The following is a 20,423-nucleotide window of genomic DNA, read 5'->3' as shown; positions in this document are numbered from 1 at the left end:
TGTGTTAAAAATAATATAGGAAATACAGATGCTCTGATGGTCATTTTGAAAATTCCTTTCTTAGTGAGCACCTAGAAGCCAAGAGGAACATACGTGGCAAATTTGAAGTTTGTAGGCTTTACAGTTCTGGAGATTTTGTGATGATGCATGAGTTATGCATGAGTGCAACCACTAAGCCGGCCTCTCAGGACTGAGTGAGGGTGGGTGGGTTGAGGGGCATTTTCAAAGACCTTGGCACAGAGAGTGCCAATCTCCTCTGCCTTTTTTTTCTGCCCAGGTACCCCAAACTGCATAGAGCTCTTGAAAAGAGGAGTGGTCCTGAGTGGCTGGTAAACCATCTACCCCCAAGATTGCCATCCCCTGGAGCTGCTGTGTGACATGGACACCAATGGAGGTGGGTGGATTGTAAGTGTGGTGGAGGGTGGCTCTTCCCAGGTATGGTCAAGGCATGTGGCGCTTCTTACTACCGTGCTTTTGAGGGAACTTCCGCAGGGTTGTGCCCCATGGCAGACACACCCAGGATTGTAAATTTGCTGCTTGCCAGGAATGGGATGAACCAGAAACCAAGTCTTTTCTGAAGCCAGGATGGCAGCCAGAGGGATCCTGGGGGGAGTGGGGCAACACTTCTGGGTGGAGAAGGCCAATCCTGAGACCCCTAAAATTTGTGAAGGAAGGGATGTAGGGAGAGAAAGCCTTTAATTTTGGGACCTGCCCAGAGGGAATGTGAAAGGTCCTGATTCACCCCCGCAGGTCTTCCAAACGTGGTTGGATGGCTCGGTGGACTTTTTCCGTGACTGGGCTACCTACAAGAAATGATTTGGAAACCGACTTCTGGGGGAGGAGCCTGTCGCCGACGGGAGCTCAACGGAGCTCCTCTCAGAGTTCTGGTCTGTATATCTTATAAGATCTATAGATATCTCCCCTTTCTGGGGAGGGGCAGGGAGAAGGTCAGTCGTTAGGATCTCTTTGTAATTCACAGCCTTTTTCTTCGCTGTGAATGGAGAAGAGGTTCAACAATAGCTGAGCTTTTACTCCAGCCAGTTCTTCTCAGCTGCTTTTTTTTTTGCAGCGCTAGGCAGGTTGCCCCCCCCCCCAGGACAAAGCTAAGCTATTTAAAAATTAATCCGGGCAGGGACCATTTCTGAGAAATCTCTTCTATTATTATTCAAAATACCAGCTTCAACTTTGTAAAAGGCTTCCTTTTCTAGCTGCGTCACAAGATGGCGATCTTATAGCTTTTGTGTTTGATGTGACGTACTCAATCAGCCCTACTCTCCTGAAGGCTTCTCCGTATCAACTGTTAAAAGATTACAAATAGTATCCCATTTAAAACTGAGGGGAGCAGAGACTTTGATTGTTGGCTTGTTTGATTGCTCGTTTTTTTATTTTTTTGGAATGGCTCCCAAATCGAAGCAGAAGCGCTTCCTTAATAACACATCTCAAGAAACTGCTATGAAGTCGCTGCCCTTGCCTCCTACGCCCTCTACTGGAGATTTGTTAACGCAAGAATTTCTTTTTAAAACGCTTAATAATTTCAGACAGGAAATCAATCAACTTATATCGGATTTATATGATAAATTTGATGCTAAAATTGCTCAAACAAAGGAGGATATGATCGGAATTATGACAGTTATGACAGACTATATTGCTGAAATGGAGGATAAATTGGAACTTTTGGAAGAAACCAACTCTAATTTGACATCCAAAATCCAAACGTTACAACAGGAAATTGAAAATGCTCAAAAACAACTTGTCATGATAAATTATAATAAGACTGCGTTTGCAATAAGAGTTAGAGGACTGCGTGAAAAGGAACAGGAAAATTTGAAACAGATCTTCTTTGAGGCTCTTAGTCGTTCGGTGGGAAGTCCGGGACTTAATTTTGATTGGCAGATTCAAAAAATTTACCGCCAGAACTCGTGTGTAGCAAAACAGCGACAGCTTCCGAGGGATATAATTATATATTTCACCACAAGGGAATCCAGAAATGTGATAATACAGAGGCTTTACAACAAGAGGCTGAGAATTGATGGACAGGACTTGATTGTTTTTAAAGAAATACCATCTCAAATATTAAGAGCAAGGAGAGACTACACTTTCTTAACTGAAGAACTCAGAAATTCTCAGATTCCATACAAATGGGAAGTCCCAGCTGGCATTACAGTTACATTTGAGAATCAAAAACATCGTCTTAATTCTGTCTGTGAAGCCCGAGATTTTTATTACAAGATTCTGAAGGCAGGACTTCCTGATTCATCCGGACCTGGAGAGAGACAAGGAGAAGGAGAAGACAAGCAGCGGGACACGTGGCTACAAGGCGGAGGGCGATGCTTTCCTCTTCCGGAAGGGCAGAAGAGTAAAGAATAAAGATTTAGCGATGCTTTTAAAATACTTTTCAAATTTTTAGTTCGAATAAAATTTCATGATTTCTGCCTGGTATAAAATGGCAAAGTTGTATATCGATGATGAGACATGGAGGCTGAAAGAAGCACTGCTGATTTTGGACATATATTGTATATAAGATTTGTTTGAACTCTAATTTAAATTGCGCATGAATTATTTTTCCAGGCGAGGAGAGCGGAGATCATAATTTTCTTGAGTTGTGGTTTGGGATGAACGGAGTTGGGAGGTGCAAGGGAGATGGAAGGGTAGCGAAAGTTCAATTAGATTACTCGGGGTCAGAATGTAAGCTGATGTTTGTATGAATTGCTATTTGAATATAAGGTTAAGAAAGATTAGTCGGAGAGTCTCCAGGAAGGTGGAGTAAATATGAGAGGAGCAATGGACGCGGATAAAATATATATGTGGACACGGGTAAAGGCAGGGTGGAAGGTATAAAATTTATATGTGGATGTGGGTAAGGGCAGGATGGGAGGTGTTGGAAATGAAAAATCAAAGAAGTACTTGAGTTTAATGGCTTTATAGAAAGGTTTGGATATTTGGATAAAAAAGAGATAAATTAAAGGTTTGAATAGATAGATAAAGTAATGAGGCCCTTAGTTGGAGAATTCCATTTGACTAACTTACCTGGTTCCAATATAGTTTGAAACCCTGCAAGTAATAAAATAACTGAAATTTGGAATGAGGTACATTGTTTAAGATTTAAAGATGATGGGAAGCTGTGTTAATGTAGTGGGTTTATTGATTTTTTTCTTGTTTTTCTTTTTTTGTGTGTGCGTCTTGTTTTTCTTTTTATTTTTTTTATTTTTTACTATTTCTCTTTTTTTTCCTTTATCTTTTATCTTTTAACTTTAAAGTTAGTTGGTTTTATTATACTCCAGTGCTTGATAAAGAATTATGCCGGGTATGGGACCTGGGAAGTCGTAAGGGGGTTAGGGAGGGGGGATTATAGGGGGGAGGGTGGAGGGTGGAAATACAGTTTCAATTCTCAGAACAATAAGAATGCACTTGTATACTGTTGCTCTCTTTTCTTTTTTTTCTTTTTCTCTTTTATTTTCTCTTTTTTTATTATTATTTTTCTTAATTTTAGAGTAAAATATAAACTGAATAGATTAATGAATTGTAGAGATACACCAAAGTGAGGAGCAGAGGGAAAGAAGAGGGAGAAGTAAAGAGGAAGTGAGAGGGGAATGTAAGGAGGGTGAGATGGAGGGAAGGGGAGATGTCTGAGGGGGAAGGGAAGTAGAAGAGGGGAATGTTGGAGGGGAGAAATGAAAGTTGGAGGGGGAGAAGAAAGGGTGTATGGGGGATTGAAGTGTTATGTTGGTTTTTTATGGTGGATTTTTTTTTTGTTATGCACAGTATATAAGTGATTGTATAAAATGAAAATGAAATAAAACAGTTTAAAACAAAAAAAAAAGAAATGATTTGGAAACCAGCTGACTGAATTCTGGCTGGGGAACGACAACCTTCACCACTTGACCTCGCTGGGTGAGGGGCTTCCCTTTGCAGCCCTGAACCCTCTTGTTGCCATGGGAGAGGGGTGCAGGGCCCACACTGGGAAGAGCTTTGAATGGGCCCTCAGCCCCTCTGTGGATGGGGGAGGTGCCAGAGAAACATACCTGCAGGACTGTGAGTTTTGGTGACTGGGAAGTGTGCCAACGGACTCAAATGGCTGTTTTCTTCCTCCTAGGAAAGAATGAATTGCTTGTCCACCTGACTGATTTAGACAACAATCATGTCTTCACCAAATATGCATCTTTCAAGATGGCGGCAGAATCCGATTGCTATCGGCTAACACTGGGCGCCTTCAAGGATGGCTCTGCAGGTGAGTCCCTAACGAAGTCCAGGGGGCCTCAGCATCTTTCTCCATGAGCCTCTTTGAATTGGGCACTGCCAGTCAGGCCAATGAAGGCCTCCCTGGCAGGCCGATGTCCTGGAGATGGCTTTGTTTGGCCTTCCCCACACCTACCCCACTTTTTGCCTCCCAGGCGACTCACTCTCCGTTCACAACAAGATGGGCTTCTCCACCCGGGAGAAGGGGCAACACCCCAGAGCGTTAAACTGCGCTGAGATGTACAAAGGTGCCTGGTGGTACAATAGCTGCCACTATGCCAACCTCAATGGGAGATACTTGCTGGGGGAACACAAGACCTTTGCCGATGGCAACAACTGGGTTACGGGGAAAGGCTACCACTATTCCTACAAGCACTCTGAAGTGAAAATCTGGCCTGTGGCTTAGGTGGCTTCTTCAACTGATGGAGCCTTTCCTTCTGAAGGGTTCCAAAGGGCATCTAGTCCATCCCCATTGCTTTTGATTTGCTACCTTGATAGAGAGCTTGCATTTTACAAAATTCACATGATTAAATGATGTTGCAGAATTGGGGTGGGTGGGCCTTTACTCTCCTTTAGGTCCACTGGAGTTGGGCAGTCAACGAATATTAAATAAATACCATAAATAAACAAATAAAAATATGATCTTTAATCCAGCTGACAGTCTCTAAGTCTCCTTTATTCCAAGATGATAAAATCTGCCAGCCTTTGGCAAAAGAAGGGCTCTGAGCACCCCAACACACCACCACAAAGGCTTGGCCCATCCCTCTTAGCCACAGCCTACAGAACCACTTAAATCTCCCACATTTCCACCAGTAAACTCAAGGGGAAGACATGCATCTGTTTGTCCATCATGAATCTCAGAATAAATAAAGTGCTGCTGCAACCTCAGATAAACAATAACAATTTCCCCTTCCCTTCCTTGGAAGTGGTAAAATCTGGCAAGACTGGTTCTTTGGTTATTCTACTGACTGAGGGATTACTTTACAGATCAATGCAGCTTTATCTGGAGAAGAATCTTGAGATCTGAAGGTCAAGTGTCCCAATTAGGCAGCTATTTTGCATTCTGGCTTCTGTTGAAATCAGTGGGCAGAATGGACTCAGTGCCCTTAAAGGTGCCAACCCATTTCAGCCCCTCTCAGTTGTTTTCCTGCCATCTTAAGAAAAACAGGGGAGCCTGTCTTTTGAACCACAGGAGGATAAAGCCAAAAGGGGAGCAGCCCCTGAAAGGCTGTTCGGAGGGCCCTTAATTCTCCTCCCCCGGGACTTTTTCTGGGCACCTCCATGGAGCTGCTGGTCTGTGCATTAAGAGGGGGGAAGCCCCAGGGGTCAGAGCTGCACCTCTTGTTCCTGGAGTCCCACTGGCTGAGGATGAGAGAAACAGGGTGTAGAAAGTTAGCACCCATCCCCCTCCTAGAGGAATGAAATATTTTGAGGAGTATTTTAAAAAGGAAGGATAAAGTATTTCCCCTAAAAAAGAAATAAAAAATCTTAAGGGAGACAGAAACTCAAAGCCCCAGCTCCCTGTCCCCACAAGCAGATACTGAGCTGGGGCAGCTCTTAGAAATGCAGATTTGTTCATCCATCACTCCCTGCAGCAAAGTCTGAACAAAGGCAGATTAGCCTTCACCCAAGATCCAAGATCTTAAGACATAATAGAAATTATTGCATCACTCTCCAAACTTCAACCAAACTTACCTCTTGCCTGGGGCCTTCCTTGCTTTTCCCTCTCTCCGGGGTGGGGGGTGGGGGGTGGGGGGTGGGGGGTGGGGAGGTCTGAGGCAATTTTACGCGGCAATTCACGGCGCGATGGCCTTTCTTCCCACAGCGGAAACAAGTGAAAGGCTTGGCTTTGCCTGTGAAACCTCCTTTTCCCTCACTCCTGGGGCGGAGGGTTTTTTTGGGGGGCTGCTGGGGGGGATTTCTCCACATCTCCCTCTTTCATGCATTGAAGCCTGGCTAAATTCAACTCCACGTCTGCCACGTGCTCATACCAAGCAGTTACACGATGGGGAAGGCGTCTGTTTATGCACTGTTGGTATATTTTCTCATTCAATCCCTCAGCAAACTGATCCAGCAAAGCCTCTTCTGACCACCCCCTCATATAAGCTGACAACTCTTGAAATTCCTGGACATAATCTGGCACAGATTTGTTTCCCTGCTTCAGAGCCATAAATTTCAGACGCCCGCATCTCTCAGTCAATGGGTCATCAAACCTCCTTCTCATGGCTGCCATAAAGTCATTAAAATTCCTCAGGAGAGGGGAATTGCATTTGTGTAGGCCGACCATCCATTCGGCTGCCTTCTCTAAGGACATCAACACCATCCTCACTTTCATTTCATCTGTCTCTAAATCAGGTCCATAGATTTCCATATAATTCCAGACCTGAATTATAAAAAGCCCAAGACGTTTAGGGTCTCCATCATATTTTACGGTTAAGGAAGGGACTTTTGCCATTTGGCGTCACCTGGCCCCCCCCTACTCTTTGAGCGACTCTAGCTGGAGGGGGGGGAGGCTGATTCTGGGTTTTCTTGCACACAACCCCCCTTGGCTCCTTCACCCTCCCTTAAACTATGCATTGAGTACCTTTGCTCAAGTTCCTCAGTCGGCTCCCTTTCCACTGCTCTCTCATGGCTTCTGCGTTCAGTCCATGCTTCTTTGAGAAGTCTCATGGCGTGGGAAAGCTTGTAATCCTCTTCCCCAGAGTCACCCCAATCAGCTGATTTTTTCTTTGGTCTCCTTCTCGTGACTCCAGCATCCAATTCCTCAGGCTCCTCTTTTTGTCCCACACCCCAAGTCCATCTGGGACGAATGGCAGGTTCTTCCACTCTTAGTTCGGCCAGTCTTTCGGTTAAAGATGGTCCTGCCATTGCCCCCTCCTCTTCCTCCTGGTCACTTACATGCAAAGACATTTCTTTTCTTCTTGTGAGGGCACCCCCCTCGGTAGGTTTTAGCTCCGGGATGGGTGAAAAATGAGACTCAGCTTATTGTCAGCATCACTTCATTCAGTAATCAGGAAAGAAAACCACTGGACTCCATTTGAATTGAAATCAAGTGTACTTTTACTAATTATAAATGAACAGTTGCAAAGCTAAGCTGAGTCTGGTTAATTAGGCGCAAAAGCTAATAATATAATGTATAATTCATTCCCCTCCCCTTGGCATCCCTGTGCACAGTCCAATCATATTTCCCCCCCAATGTCAGGTGTGAGATAACTTCGAAAGGCATCACCAGGATGTAATGCTGGACCGTTGGCCTTGGTGGGAAACACCCCTCCTCCACATGCGCAGTAAGGTGATCAGTTCAGCGTCTAGAAACTTCCTCCAGCACATCAAAGATTCCCCTCCCAAATACCATGCCCCCCCTCCCCGTTTCAATGGCAGCCGAAGCAGCAGCAAAGCAGAGGCTGACAGCCCAGACAAAGACCTAAGATTTGTACTTTGCCTATAGAGCCAGCTATGACCCCTACATAACCCCCACAAGGCCTCATGGCAGTCTGACAACAGACAATAGAATACATGTTCTTGCACAGGAACAGGAAGCTCAAGTGCAAATCCTAAGAGAAGGTATAAACACCCCTCACTCTCAACTCCATGTGGTCAGCTGCACCAGAACCCATGTGCTTGATGGTTCTGTCCATCATTAAACCATCTTTCAAATCATCCTCCAGCCTCCATTTTGTATCCAGTGCTTTTCTCCCAGTTTGGAACTGAACTAGTTGGCTATTTCATCCACAGGGGGAAAGCATCCAATTTTACATAATTCTTTCTACTCCCCCAGTGGCTTTTAGAGATATTTGCTTATCCATGCTGTATCTTTACACATTGCGCCACTTTGAATTTATTTCATGAGTAGTTCACAACACAGTGTAAGAACACTCAGGCTTTGGGCCAGCAGCCTCTCCCTGACCTCAGATGGAGAAGGGCCTGACTTCTCAAACACAACATCCACAGCCAAATTCTGTAGTGGCTTTTTCCAGAAGAGCCGAAAGGCCGAGCAAGGAAGCATCTCCTGGCTCTTTTCTGGATGGTTTTCAAGGACCTTGAAATCTTGGGTTGCAATTGGACCATTTCCGTCATGGAATTCAAAGCACTGACCAACACTGGATAAAATACTTGAAAAAATAATCTGTGAATATCTAGAAACAAATAAAGTTATAACTAGTAGCCAGCATGGCTTTGTTAAAAACAGATCATGCCAAACCAATATGATTTCATTCTTTAACAAAGTGGCTAAATTAGTAGACGGGCAAAAAGCTGTGGAAACAGCACACTTTGACTCCAGCAAGGCATTTGACAAAGTAGACCACAAGCTCCTTCTTGGTAAGCTACAAAAACAATAACTGAAGGTTTTTAAGAAAATACTGGACAGCCACCTATCTGACATGGTAGAGGGTCTCCTGCTTGAGCAGAGGGTTGGACTAGAAGGCCTCCAATCTCTACATGGAAGGGGTAGAACCCGAAGCCCTCGACTCCTTCCACCCACTCACTGGTATCGCTATGTGGACGATACTTGGGTCAAGATAAAAATACAGGAAATGGAAGTGTTTGTCAAACATATCAACTCTGTGGACAAATACACCAAACTGACATGGGAAAATGTTAATAAAAACAGTCTAGCTGTCAGAGTTCCAAGAAACACCCCCAACGAAAGAAGACACCGAGGCTTGAGTTTCTTCAAAGTTCCACTTTATTAGAGATGCCATTTTGGCACATCTGGGAAAACCCGAATCTGAAAGCTTCCAGGTTTCCCCCACCCAAAAGAAAGCCCCAATCCCTGCCCAGCAACCCCATGCTCACCCCATGCCCCACACAGGCACCGTTCCAAGCAGAGATGCCTCCCAATCACGCCACTCCAGGTGCAGGGGCAAAATGTCCTTGACTCTCTGAGAAAGTAATATTATTATGACTATATATCTCCCATACCCCCCTCCCAGTTTCCCACAGTAGAAAATGTGGCCGAATGTAAAAGATGGATTCTAGGCCTGGCACTGATCTTCCTGGACTAGGCAGTAGACATTACAGAAACCTTATCACTGAAGTTTAGAAACCCCTCTCAACAGTCCATTGTGGATTCAGCCAATCCGCAGGTGTGAAGATGTCATTGGGCCACTCTGAGAAAGTGATAAAAAAAATTTCTCAGGGTCATCCTCAGTTGGCTTTCAAACAATACAACCCATGGCCTTCCCCTTACATTCCCCAAAAGCTGAGAAAATGCCATAGGAGAGAGAGAGGGAGTGATAAAGCATAAATGTAAACAAGGATCCCCCCTCCCCTAAGGAAAGGCAGATTCACAGATCTGACACCCACGCAGAGAGCAATATTTACATTTTGATTCTCACCACCCACTGGAGCATCAAACGGGAGTAATCAGAACCCTACACCACCTGGCTAAAGGTCTGCCTACCAGCAAAGATAGAAAAGAGAAAAATCAACCAATGTATATTTCAACCAATATACATGCACACTTCAAATCCAAGGCTGAAGCTTGTGTCCCCCCCCCCCCCCAAGGATGAAACACCCGGCCACAAACTGAGCAACGTGATATACGTAGTCCAATGCAGTCAGTCATTGTGCAGATCTGTACACTGGAGAAACAAAACAACCATTTCCCAAGCACCTGGCATGCCTTAGCAGAACAAAAGGGACATTTGACCTTCAGTTCTGAAATATCTATGGGGATTCTCAGTCCTCCAGGTCAGGGTTGTCACAAAGGTACTTCTTCAAGAGGCAACTGGGCTTTCTTGGTTTTTCCTTGAAGACATTTTGCTTCTCATCTAAGAAGCTTCTTCAGTTCTGACTGAATGATGGAGGTTTATATTCCTTGCAGTCATCTGGTCATTAGTTCTCTCTTTGAGAGTCATTGAGGCCACTTGGAGATTTATCTGTGTCCTCAGGGTCACCTGAGTAGTGCAAATGGGTGCAGAACCTTCTTGGGACTGCTGATAGGACTGTGTTATAAACAGGAGATAGGTGATGTAGTACCTCCCAGTGGAGGGATTCAAATTTTTTTACTACCAGTTCTGTGGATATAGCTTTGTGTGCATGGGAAGAAACATCAAAGTAAAAAGAAAGACCAAAGCTAGGAACAAGCCATAAGATGTTACCAAGTTACCCCTCCCACCAGAATGGCAGAGTCCTGATCTATGGGGACCTAACATTGGCATAATTTTGACCATTGGACTAGCATGAGATAAATCAAAACTATGCATTGTGCAACTGCCAACAGTTCCAAGATCACACTAGAATGCAGAACCATCCACCCTCCAAAGCCAGGGACCTTCACCCAAGCAATTTTTAAGAATCCAATTGGACATTAAAGATAACCAGGGTGGAAGGTGGGAACATGGGAAAAGGTAACCATAAGCTTTGCCTATGAAAATCCTAGATCCGGGTTTGCTTATCTTCTAACCACTTGGCTTTGGTAAAGTCTACTTTCATTAACAATGGATTCGAGAGGCTTGTTTTTCTAACTGACCAAATTGGCATGTTTGACGGTGGCTTTCCTGGGAAGGAAATGCAGAAATCCTCCCTCTACAATGAGGAGTTACTAAATGTGCTGTTTAATTAACAGAGGTGTGTTTTGATCAATAAGGAAGCTGTTGGTGGTATGTGACTCTTTCCCCAAAGTCCCCCCTTAGAAGTGAAAGGGACAAAAGCAGATCGGCCAAATAAAAGCAGAAGGTCCAGGGCAGGTTGCAGTCAGAGTCCAGCGGGCACCATGAGGAGAGTTGGAAAGCAAGTGGGTCTCCTCCTCCTGTTCTGCCTGATGATCGCAATCCATCCAGGGTCACAGGAGTCCTCCGTCCCAGGTGAGTATCAGGCAGGTTGGCGCTGAGGAAGAGGGACAACAACCTTCTTCCAGCCTTCAGAGGTGGGAAATTTAGTTTAGCTAAAAAAAAAGCATTTTTCTTTCTTCCAAATGTTTTTTCTTCCTTTGCAGAACTTAAGGCGCCGGATTTGGATGGCAATGAGACAATATCCGTTGTGCGGGAGAGTCGGAGCTTGCGAAGATGGGGCCTCCCTGGCATTCCAGGACTCCAAGGGCCACGTGGACTCCCTGGCATTCCAGGACTCCAAGGGCCACGGGGACTCCCTGGCATTCCAGGATCACAAGGGCCACGGGGACTCTCTGGTGTTCCAGGACTCCAAGGTCCACAGGGGCCCCCTGGCATTCCAGGAGCCAAAGGTGGGTCTGTGGACAGGGGGTGAAATTGACTCCTGAACCTCACCCCTTCCGAAAGAAATAACCCATCTGGTCACAAGGGAGAAGGAAGGTGCCAGAAATGAAGACCGCAAGAACTGGCACGAGAGGAAGAGAACTGTGTCTTCTGGGCACTCGATCCGTCAAAACTCCTCCTCCCAAAGGGGGCATTTCCTTGGGTTTTCCAACCTGCACAAAACACAAAGTGGCTGGAAGGGGGCTGCCCACTCAGCCACTTTTCTGCTGGGAGTTACTCCCCTCCCTCCCTGTGGGCACCTGGGAACTTCACCATGCCTTTCCTTAACAGGTGAAAGGGGCTTGCAGGGAATCCCCGGGAAAATTGGAGCACCTGGGCCAAAAGGTAAGGTGGAATGAGAGGGTTTCCTGATTCCAGGGTGGCACAGGTGTGTTTGGGTAGCTGGTGGAGAGAGAAAGGAAAACGTTGGGAAAGGAACCCAAAAGGGGACCCTAAAACTGGGGGGGGGGGGTTGGATTGCTTGATCATTGTAGATTCTAGAAAGACCTGGCAGGGTGATACTCCACTCAGTATCAAGGATGCAGATGTAGGGGTGGTTAACAGTATTAAGTATCTGGGGGTGCAGAAAAGTAACAATCTGAACTGGTCTCTTCAGACATTATCTTTAGTGAAGTGTGCAAACCACCATCTGCATTTCCTGTGTCGGGTGAGGAGAGGACATCTTTCTCCTTCTGTCCTCAACACTTTTCACAGAGGGATGATGGAAAGCATTTGGTTTGGTGGCCGCAGCACCTCAGATAGAAAGTCCCTACAGAGAGTGGTGAGGACAGTGGAGAAGATTATAGGAAGCTCGCTTCCCATTATTCAGGATACTGCTTATAAGCGCTACGTACTTACAGCTTGAAGCATTGTTAGAGACCCCACACACCCACTTCACGGTCTGTTTCTGTTGCTTCCCTCTGGGAGGAGGTTTCGAAGTATTTCTAGCAGGATTATCAGATTCTGCAACAGCTTTTTTCCCTAGGCCACCCATCTAGTAAACTCACAAGAGGCATGTGGTTTTCTTTTTGCCATCTGTATATGTCAGGGGTGGGATGCTGCCAGCATTACTGCCCGTTCAAAACACATGCGCAACATGCGCATGCGCCACACACACACTGCACGTGCAGTCACTAAATTTCAAAAGGGTGGCGGCCAAGCGGCAGTGAGGGAACCAGTTTGGGAGCGTGGCATGCCTGGGTTGCTGCCGTTGGCATCTCTGGGGCTGCCTGGCAGGAGGATTAAGCAAGGTTGAGCGCAGGAGGTCTCAAAAGAATTTCTTCCCTTTGATTCAGGGGAAAAAGGAGACCCAGGACAACCTGGAGAGAAAGGTAAGAGTTTGGTTGTGCTGCTCTGGGACCCTGGTTCTTATCGTGGGCGCCTTTACTCTCCCAACCGCACATGGTGTTTCTCACAAATGATGTAAATCATGTCATCTGGTTTTGCTCCACTGTGCCAGAAGAATTTTCCAAAAGGAAGGGACCCCCTTGAAAATGGCTTACAGCCCCCGCATGTGTTGGGGGGCTGGGGAGAAAGCTTGGTACCCATTTTTACTCAGCAGATGTTGATAGTTATGGGCTTCTGGGGTTCAGCTGCTTGGCACCCCCTCTTGAGCCCCAGTGATAGTACTGGACCCTCCTAAAGAGGGGGAATTTTTCACTTGTCCTTCTCTCTGCATTGCAGGCAAGAAAGGTGACCCAGGAGAAATTGGTAAGGATTGTGTCCCCTCTCTTAAGGGGAATATTGGGAGGGGCTGCCTCGGATCAGGGCCTCTGCAAGGTTCTCTGTTCTCTGGGGTCCTTGGCTGAATTGTGCAGCTCAGCCCCCCAACGAGCTCTGTGGGGCATGAAGTTAGGCTGAAAGGGATCCCTGAGGGGTTGGCAGGCTTTGGCTCATCAGACATAGTTGTGCCTCTGCCCCCTTCCTCAATTCATGTCAGCATGGCGTGATCCCTCCCCACCTCTACTGGCCTTCCCTACCACATGACCGGGGGGAGGAATTGGATTTTTCCCCACGTCCTTCTTTCTTGCAGATGAGAAGAAGCTGGAGAAGCTTCAGTGCAAGCGAGGTGAGTGTGTGTATGTGTGTTTGTGTCCGTATTACCACCACCACCCCAATTCCCTAAAGAGCCAATGCTGTGGCCAGGCAGTTCCAGCATTTACAGGACCCCCTTCTGACCACTGGCAGCTTTTGGAAAAGACAAAAAAAGGTTTTGCACTAAAAGAGATTTCATCTTGACCAGAAAAAATGGTCTTCCAAAAACATTTCAGGAGGGGAGGGTAATCCAGCCCACCCACTCACCCTTATGGGAAGCCCCCATTCCCATCATGTAATGCCACACTGCAACCCCTTGGCCCACTTTAATGGTCAAGTGCCTGTTGCCAACCAACTGCAGCCACTGAGCCGGTCTCTCAGGAATAAGAGCCTTTGGCAAAGACCCTGGCACAGAGAGTGCCAACCTCTCCTGCCCTATTTCTGCCCAGGTGCCCCAAACTGCAAAGAGCTCTTGAAAAGAGGGACGATCCTGAGCGGCTGGTACACCATCTACCCCCAGGACTGCCAGCCCCTGCAGGTGCTGTGCGACATGGTCACCGACGGAGGCGGATGGATTGTGAGTGTGGTGGAGGGCAGCTCTTTTCCATGTGTAGCCAAGGCGTATGGTGCTTCTGACCACCCTGCCTTGAAGGGGGCCTTCCCTGGGGAAGAGAGTTATACCCCATGGCAGACACACCCAAGATTGTACCAGAAACTGAGTCTGGAGCGAAGATTTGGGGTCCTGCTGAGCTGGAAGGTGAAGAGTCCTGATTCTCCCCCGCAGGTCTTCCAAAGGCGTTCGGATGGTTCTGTGGACTTTTTCCGCGACTGGGCTGCCTACAAGAAAGGATTTGGAAACCAGCTGACCGAATTCTGGCTGGGGAATGACAACCTTCACCGCTTGACCTCGCTGGGTGAGGGGCTTCCCATTGCAACCCTGAACCCTCCTGCTGCCAGGGGAGAGGGGCTCAGGACCCTCACTGGGAAGAGCCTCAAGGGTTGTGCACCACATGACCCACGTGGCTGTTTTCTTCCTCCTAGGAAAGAATGAATTGCGTGTCGACTTCACTGATTTTGAAAATCAGCATTCCTTCGCCAAATATGCATCCTTCCAGGTGGCAGCAGAATCCGACTGGTATCGGCTAACTCTGGGAGCCTTCACAGGTGGCTCTGCAGGTGAGTCCCTGACAAAGTCCAGCATTCTTCTCCATGAGCCTCTTGGAATTGGGCAGTGCCAGGTAGGCCAATGAAGGCCTCCCTGGAGATGCTTTAGGCTGGCCTTCCATGCACTCATCCCCCCTCTCTTCCTCCCAGGTGACTCCCTCTCCTTCCACAACAACATGCCCTTCTCCACCAAGGAAAAACGGCAGGACCCCCGGAAGTTCAACTGCGCTGAGAAGTGCCAAGGGGCCTGGTGGTACCATGAATGCCACCACTCCAATCTCAATGGGAGATACTGGCTGGGAAAACACAAGACTCGCGGGAACGGCATCAACTGGGGTACTGGGAAAGGCCCGTACTACTCATACAAGCGCTCCGAAATGAAAATCCGGCCTGTGGCTTAGGATGTTCCTTCAGGCTGATGGGCCTTTTTCTTTCTGAGGGGTTCCAAAGGGCATCTAGTCCATCCCCTCTGCTTTTGATTTGTTACCTTGATAGAGAGCTTGCATTTTACAAAATTCACTTGATTAAATGATCTTGCAGATTTGGGGTGGATGGGCTTTTCCCCCTTCAGGTCCACTGGAGTTGGGCAGTCAATGAATTAAATAAATACTGTAAATAAATAAATAAAGATATGATCTTTAATCCAGCTGATGGTCTCCAAGTTTCCTTTATTCCAAGGGGATAAAAATCTGCCAGCCTTTGGCAAGAGAAGAGCTTTCATTAGCAGATTTTTAAATTATTTTTCCCTTCTACAACATCTTACAGTCATTACATCAACATTGTTATGTCATCATACCTGTACATGTATATAATATTTTGCTTCTATATTTACACACCTTTGTACACAGTTCTCTATACATTTATATATAGTTTTTTGGCTTAATTAATTTTATTCTTGTTTCGCAGCCATTTGTACCAATTGTTCCAGATTTCATAATATTCTGACTCTTCTTTATCTTTTAATTTCAGTGTTAATTTGTCCATCTCTGCACAATCCAAAGTTTTTTTTATCACTAATTCATCCAAGGGGGTATTATTTTGTTTCCAGCATTGGGCAAATGCTATTCTAGCTGTAGTTAGCAGATGTGTTAATATGTACTTAATTTTTTTTTTGTATATTTCCCTTTGATTATTCCCAGTAGAAAGATTTCGGGTTTGTATTTTATCTGTTCTCCTGTAATTTCTTGCACCCATTTCCAAATTTTGGTCCAATATTTTTCTGTTTCAGGGCAGGTCCACCATATGTGATAATAAGTCCCTTGTACTTTTTTACACTTCCAGCAGGTCGGCTTCATGTTTGGGTACATTTTAGCCAATCTTGTTGGTGATAAATGCCAACGATAAAACATTTTGTATATATTTTCTTTAAGTGCTGCTGATTGTGTTAATTTATAATTTGTGTTCCAAATTCTTTCCCAATCCACTAGATCTATGTTGTAACCAAAGTTTTTGGCCCACGCTATCATACAACCGTTAACTTTTTCTTCTTCTAATGTTATTTCTAATAAATATTTGTAAATTTTTGTTATTAATTTATTTTCCGGGCCAATTAAAATTTTATCTATTTGTTGTAATTCTGTGTATATTCCATATTCTTTTACGTCTTTTTTGTATCTCGATTGTAATTGAAGATATGGCCACCAATCTATATTTATATTTTGCTCCTTTAATTCTGGATTTGTTTTCAAATTCCCTTGGCTTTCTAAAATTTCACTATATCTACCCATTTTCGATAGATCTAGTGTATTGGGATGTGTCATGGCTTCCATTGTGGAAAGCCATGTCGGTATTTTCATGTAATGTTTTTCTCTAATTTTATTCCAGACCTGTATCAGTGCATCTCTAATATAGTGTCTATGAACGTATTTTTGTTTCTTTTTACCCTCTTCCCATGGGAAAAAATGCCATCCCATTTGCAAATTGTGGCCCTCTATTGTTAGTATTCTTTTATTTTTATAATTTATCCAATCCCTAATCCATGTTAGTGCTGCTGCTTTGTAATAAAGCTCCCAGTCCGGGAGTCCCATACCACCTCTGCTTCTGTCATCCTGTAGAGCTTTCAACTTTATCCTGGCTTTCTTCCCTTGCCATATAAATTTTAATATAATCTTATTCAATTCAGTAAAAAAAAATATCCTAATTTTATGGTGATTGTTTGAAATAGGTATAATAGTCTGGGTAGTACATTCATTTTTATTGCTGCTATTTTCCCTAATAATGTTAGTTGTAGTTTCCCCCATAGTTCTAGATCTTTTTTTATTTGTTGCACTAATTTTGTATAATTATTTTCTTTTATAGTTGAGCACTTTGCAGTTAGCCATATTCCAAGATATTTAACTTTCTTTGTCACTTGCAGTCCTATTATTCTTTCTAATTCTTTATTTTGTTCTTCCTTCAAATTTTTAGTTATCATTTTAGTCTTTTTTCTGTTAATCTTTAACCCAGCTACATCTCCATATTTTCCTAGTTCTCGCATTAAGCTATTTCCTGTTTCCAGTGGGTCTTCTATAATGAATACCAAATCGTCTGCAAAGGCCTGGATTTTATATTCCTCTTTTTTAATTTTAGTTCCTCTTATCTCCAAATTTTGTCTAATTCTTATTAAAAGACTTTCAAGCATCAGGATGAAGAGCAGAGGTGATAGTGGGCATCCCTAGATATTGTATATAATTGTAACTTATTTCACTAAACTATTAATGGAGTCAGTTCATTCACCACTTTTTCTTTAAGTTCTGGGTTGAGTTACTTTTCTTTTCAGTCTTTGCAGGATTGTTCACGTTCTTCTGTTCTAAATAGTTCTAAATAATTTCAGCACAGAAGAGCTTTAAGCACCGCAACACACCAACCCCAATCACGGCAACCCATGAACCAATCTGCAACTTCCTAAGATGTCATGAGGGGTGCATCTTCAAACTTCTCATCCAGTTGGTATGCAGACACGGTTGACCTTGACCAAGACCAAACACATGATCTTGCAGAATTGGGATGGGAGGGCTTTTCCATTTGTCCCCCTTCAGGTCCACTGGAGTTGGGCAGTCAATGAATTAAATAAAAACTGTAAATAAATAAATAAAGATATGATCTTTAATCCAGCTGACAGTCTCCAAGTCTCCTTTATTCCAAGGGGATAAAATCTGCCAGCCTTTGGCAACAAAGAGCTTTAAGGACCCCAACACACCAACCCCCAATCACCCCAACCCATGAACCAATCTGCAGCTCCATAAGGTGTCATGTGGACAGTGACGTGCGGTGAGCTTCATGGCCGATGAGGCAAGCACAAAAGTCCCGCCGGAGCCCCGGCGCCGCGTCTGCCATAGAGCGGGAGCCTCACCGGCCATGAAGCTCACCACACGTCACTGAAATAAAGCATGAATGAAAAAAAAAAGGAGTATTTAGTAAAGGGCTCAGTGAAATGAGGACAACAATATGTGACTGGATAGGTGATGTCGCTGTAGATAAAGCCATAAATATGGTCCTGATGCTCTTGCAGGAATTAAGTGAGGTCTATATGGCCAACCACTCCCTCTCAGTGACTCTGGGTGGTTTGCAACAATGATGGTTTGGGGCATGAAGGTCTGTAGAAGAAGGTGCCAGGCTATGTCTATACAGGCTAAGAATCTGGGGGAATCGTGGGGAATGTCAGATTGTTCCCAGGCATTTATAACCACCCTTGGCAGGACCTCTTGCCCCCCCTCCCCTCAGGACCTCCCCCCATGTCCCTCCACAAGCCCCCGCCCCCCCTGGGCGTCCCTCCCCTCCCCCTGGCCCTGAAGCCCCCCACCCTCCCAGGGGGAGCGCTCACCTGCCACCAGGGCTGGGAGGCCACCGACGCCTCCCTCCGCGCCCACCGCCATGGCTGCAGCGCCCACGTGGAGCCACCGAGGCAGCGCCGAACGAGTGCCAATCGAGCCAGGCCAGCCAGAGGAGCGCTGAGCTGCTGATGGGTGGAGGCGATGGGCTCTTGAGTGCGTGCAGAGCGCCTTCGGGATCGCCGAGGAAGAAGTTTGGGAGCAAGGGTCGCCTGGACCTCGCAGCCTCCCCACAATCACTCCTTCTCCCTATCTGCCTTCCCACCTCAGCCACCTCCCCCTCCACCGATGCTAGGCCTCTCAGCTGGTCTCCCACCGCCAGCCATACAAGTTGCGGGGCTCTTTTTTTTAATATAATTTTTTAAAATTTTTATTACATAGACAACACATACACACAACAATGAAAAAACAAAAAGAAAAAAGAAAAAAAACCCATCATCACATACAGCATGTCGTTTGGTTACAGGTGTTTTAACTTTTATCATTCTTATACATTTATTATTTCATTTAATAGGTTATAATTTAGTATCATTTCTTATTCCCTTACCTGTGCTAATCTATTCTAACTATATCCCCCCCCCACACACTTTGTATATATGTATATATTTAATACATACAACAATAATAATAAAAAAAACACACAAAATGAGAAAAAAAACACAAAAAGAAAAAAACCATCATCACATACAGCATGTCGTTTGGTTACAGGTGTTTTAACATCCATATTCTCAAATAATATTTATCATCTCAGACTTTTCATCTAGTATAACTAAATACCTCACTTTCATTCTACAATATATATTCAGTTACCATTAGTATTATTTCCCCCCCGAAAATATACTTATGTTCGTTATTATCCTTGTACTTCATACTTTCAAACAGAGGTCTTATTCCTTCATTTTTCAACAAAACGTCCTAAATAGTCACTACATATATATACTAATTTTCAATTATTCCCTTTTAAAAATTATTTATCAGCAACAGAATATCATTATAATACGTTCTTAACATTATATCACCAGTCCTCTATTAAATATACATAAAATTATTATTATCCTTATCCTTTTTAAAGCAAAAAATGCTAAAATATTCAGTTCATAGATATATTAATTTTTCATTGTATCATTGTTAGTTTATTTCACAGCATAGTTGTATCATCATTTAACTTCTTCAATTAAAGCATAAGTATATCGTTTTTCATTTCCAAGTTTTTTTTCCTCTAGCCACCCATAAAACAAGTCCCATATCTTATAAAATTGCTCGTCCTCTTGTTCTCTAATTTCAAGTGTCAATTTACTCATTTCAGCACAGTCCATTATTTTTCGGATAACTTCTTCCTGTTTTGGTATTGTTTCATTTTTCCAGTTTTTTGCAAATACAATTCTGGCTGCTGTTAACACATTTACAATCAAATATTTTAAGTCTTTGTTGTAGATTTCTGGTATGATCCCCAATAAAAAGACCTCTGGTTTAAAGTCTATTTGTTTGTGTGTCATTTTCTCCAACCACATGTGGCTTTTAGTCCAGTATCTTTTAGCTTCAGTGCAAGTCCACCACATGTGGTAATATGAACCCGGTATCTGTTGACATTTCCAACACTTTTCTGATTTATTCTTGAACATTCTTGCAATTCTAGTTGGGGGTAGATGCCACCTGTAAAACATCTTATACAAGTTTTCTCTATATGCAGTAGACATTGTCATTTTATAATTTTGAGACCACAATTTCTGCCAATTCTCTAAATCAATCCCATACCTAAAAAAATTTCCCCAGGCTATCATAGTTTCTTTAACTTGTTCATCTTGCAATTTAACCTCCAATAAATATCCATATAGTTTTTAAATTACTTTTTCATCAGTACCTGTTAAAATTTTGTCTAACTCGGTCATTTTATTGTAAAAACCTTTGGTTTTTCTATCTTCATTATATCTAGATTGTATCTGTACATATGAATACCAGTTCA

General features: G+C 44.2%; 1 protein-coding gene and 1 pseudogene across 6 annotated transcripts in view; both read left to right on the top strand.

Moving 5' to 3' along the window:
- The first annotated feature begins 363 nt into the window (after positions 1-363).
- Positions 364-4,794, top strand: LOC106547283 (ficolin-2-like; annotated as a pseudogene).
- Positions 4,795-10,893: 6,099 nt separating this feature from the next.
- LOC106539505 (ficolin-1) overlaps positions 10,894-20,423 on the top strand; it is a 39,360-nt gene continuing 29,830 nt past the window's right edge. The window contains exons 1-10 of one of the 6 annotated variants that reach the window (XM_087704515.1): positions 10,894-11,045; positions 11,177-11,422; positions 11,745-11,798; positions 12,749-12,784; positions 13,137-13,163; positions 13,486-13,521; positions 13,937-14,064; positions 14,272-14,401; positions 14,529-14,663; positions 14,802-15,209. In XM_087704515.1, coding sequence (XP_087560641.1) covers positions 10,955-11,045; positions 11,177-11,422; positions 11,745-11,798; positions 12,749-12,784; positions 13,137-13,163; positions 13,486-13,521; positions 13,937-14,064; positions 14,272-14,401; positions 14,529-14,663; positions 14,802-15,052 — 1,134 coding nt within the window. In that variant the 5' untranslated portion in view covers positions 10,894-10,954 and the 3' untranslated portion in view covers positions 15,053-15,209. Of the gene's footprint in view, positions 11,046-11,176; positions 11,423-11,744; positions 11,799-12,748; positions 12,785-13,136; positions 13,164-13,485; positions 13,522-13,936; positions 14,065-14,271; positions 14,402-14,528; positions 14,664-14,801; positions 15,210-20,423 lie in introns of those variants that run through there. The other 5 variants (XM_087704514.1, XM_087704512.1, XM_087704508.1 and 2 more) reach the window with 5 other exon arrangements.

Source organism: Thamnophis sirtalis, unplaced genomic scaffold (assembly GCF_051295495.1).
Source record: "Thamnophis sirtalis isolate CommonGarterSnake01/CBP01778 unplaced genomic scaffold, rThaSir2_p1.2 scaffold_2, whole genome shotgun sequence".
NCBI classification, from domain to species: Eukaryota; Metazoa; Chordata; class Lepidosauria; order Squamata; family Natricidae; genus Thamnophis; species Thamnophis sirtalis.
The sequence above is the reverse complement of the archived record's forward strand: the minus strand, read 5'-3'. Positions and strand labels throughout refer to the sequence as shown.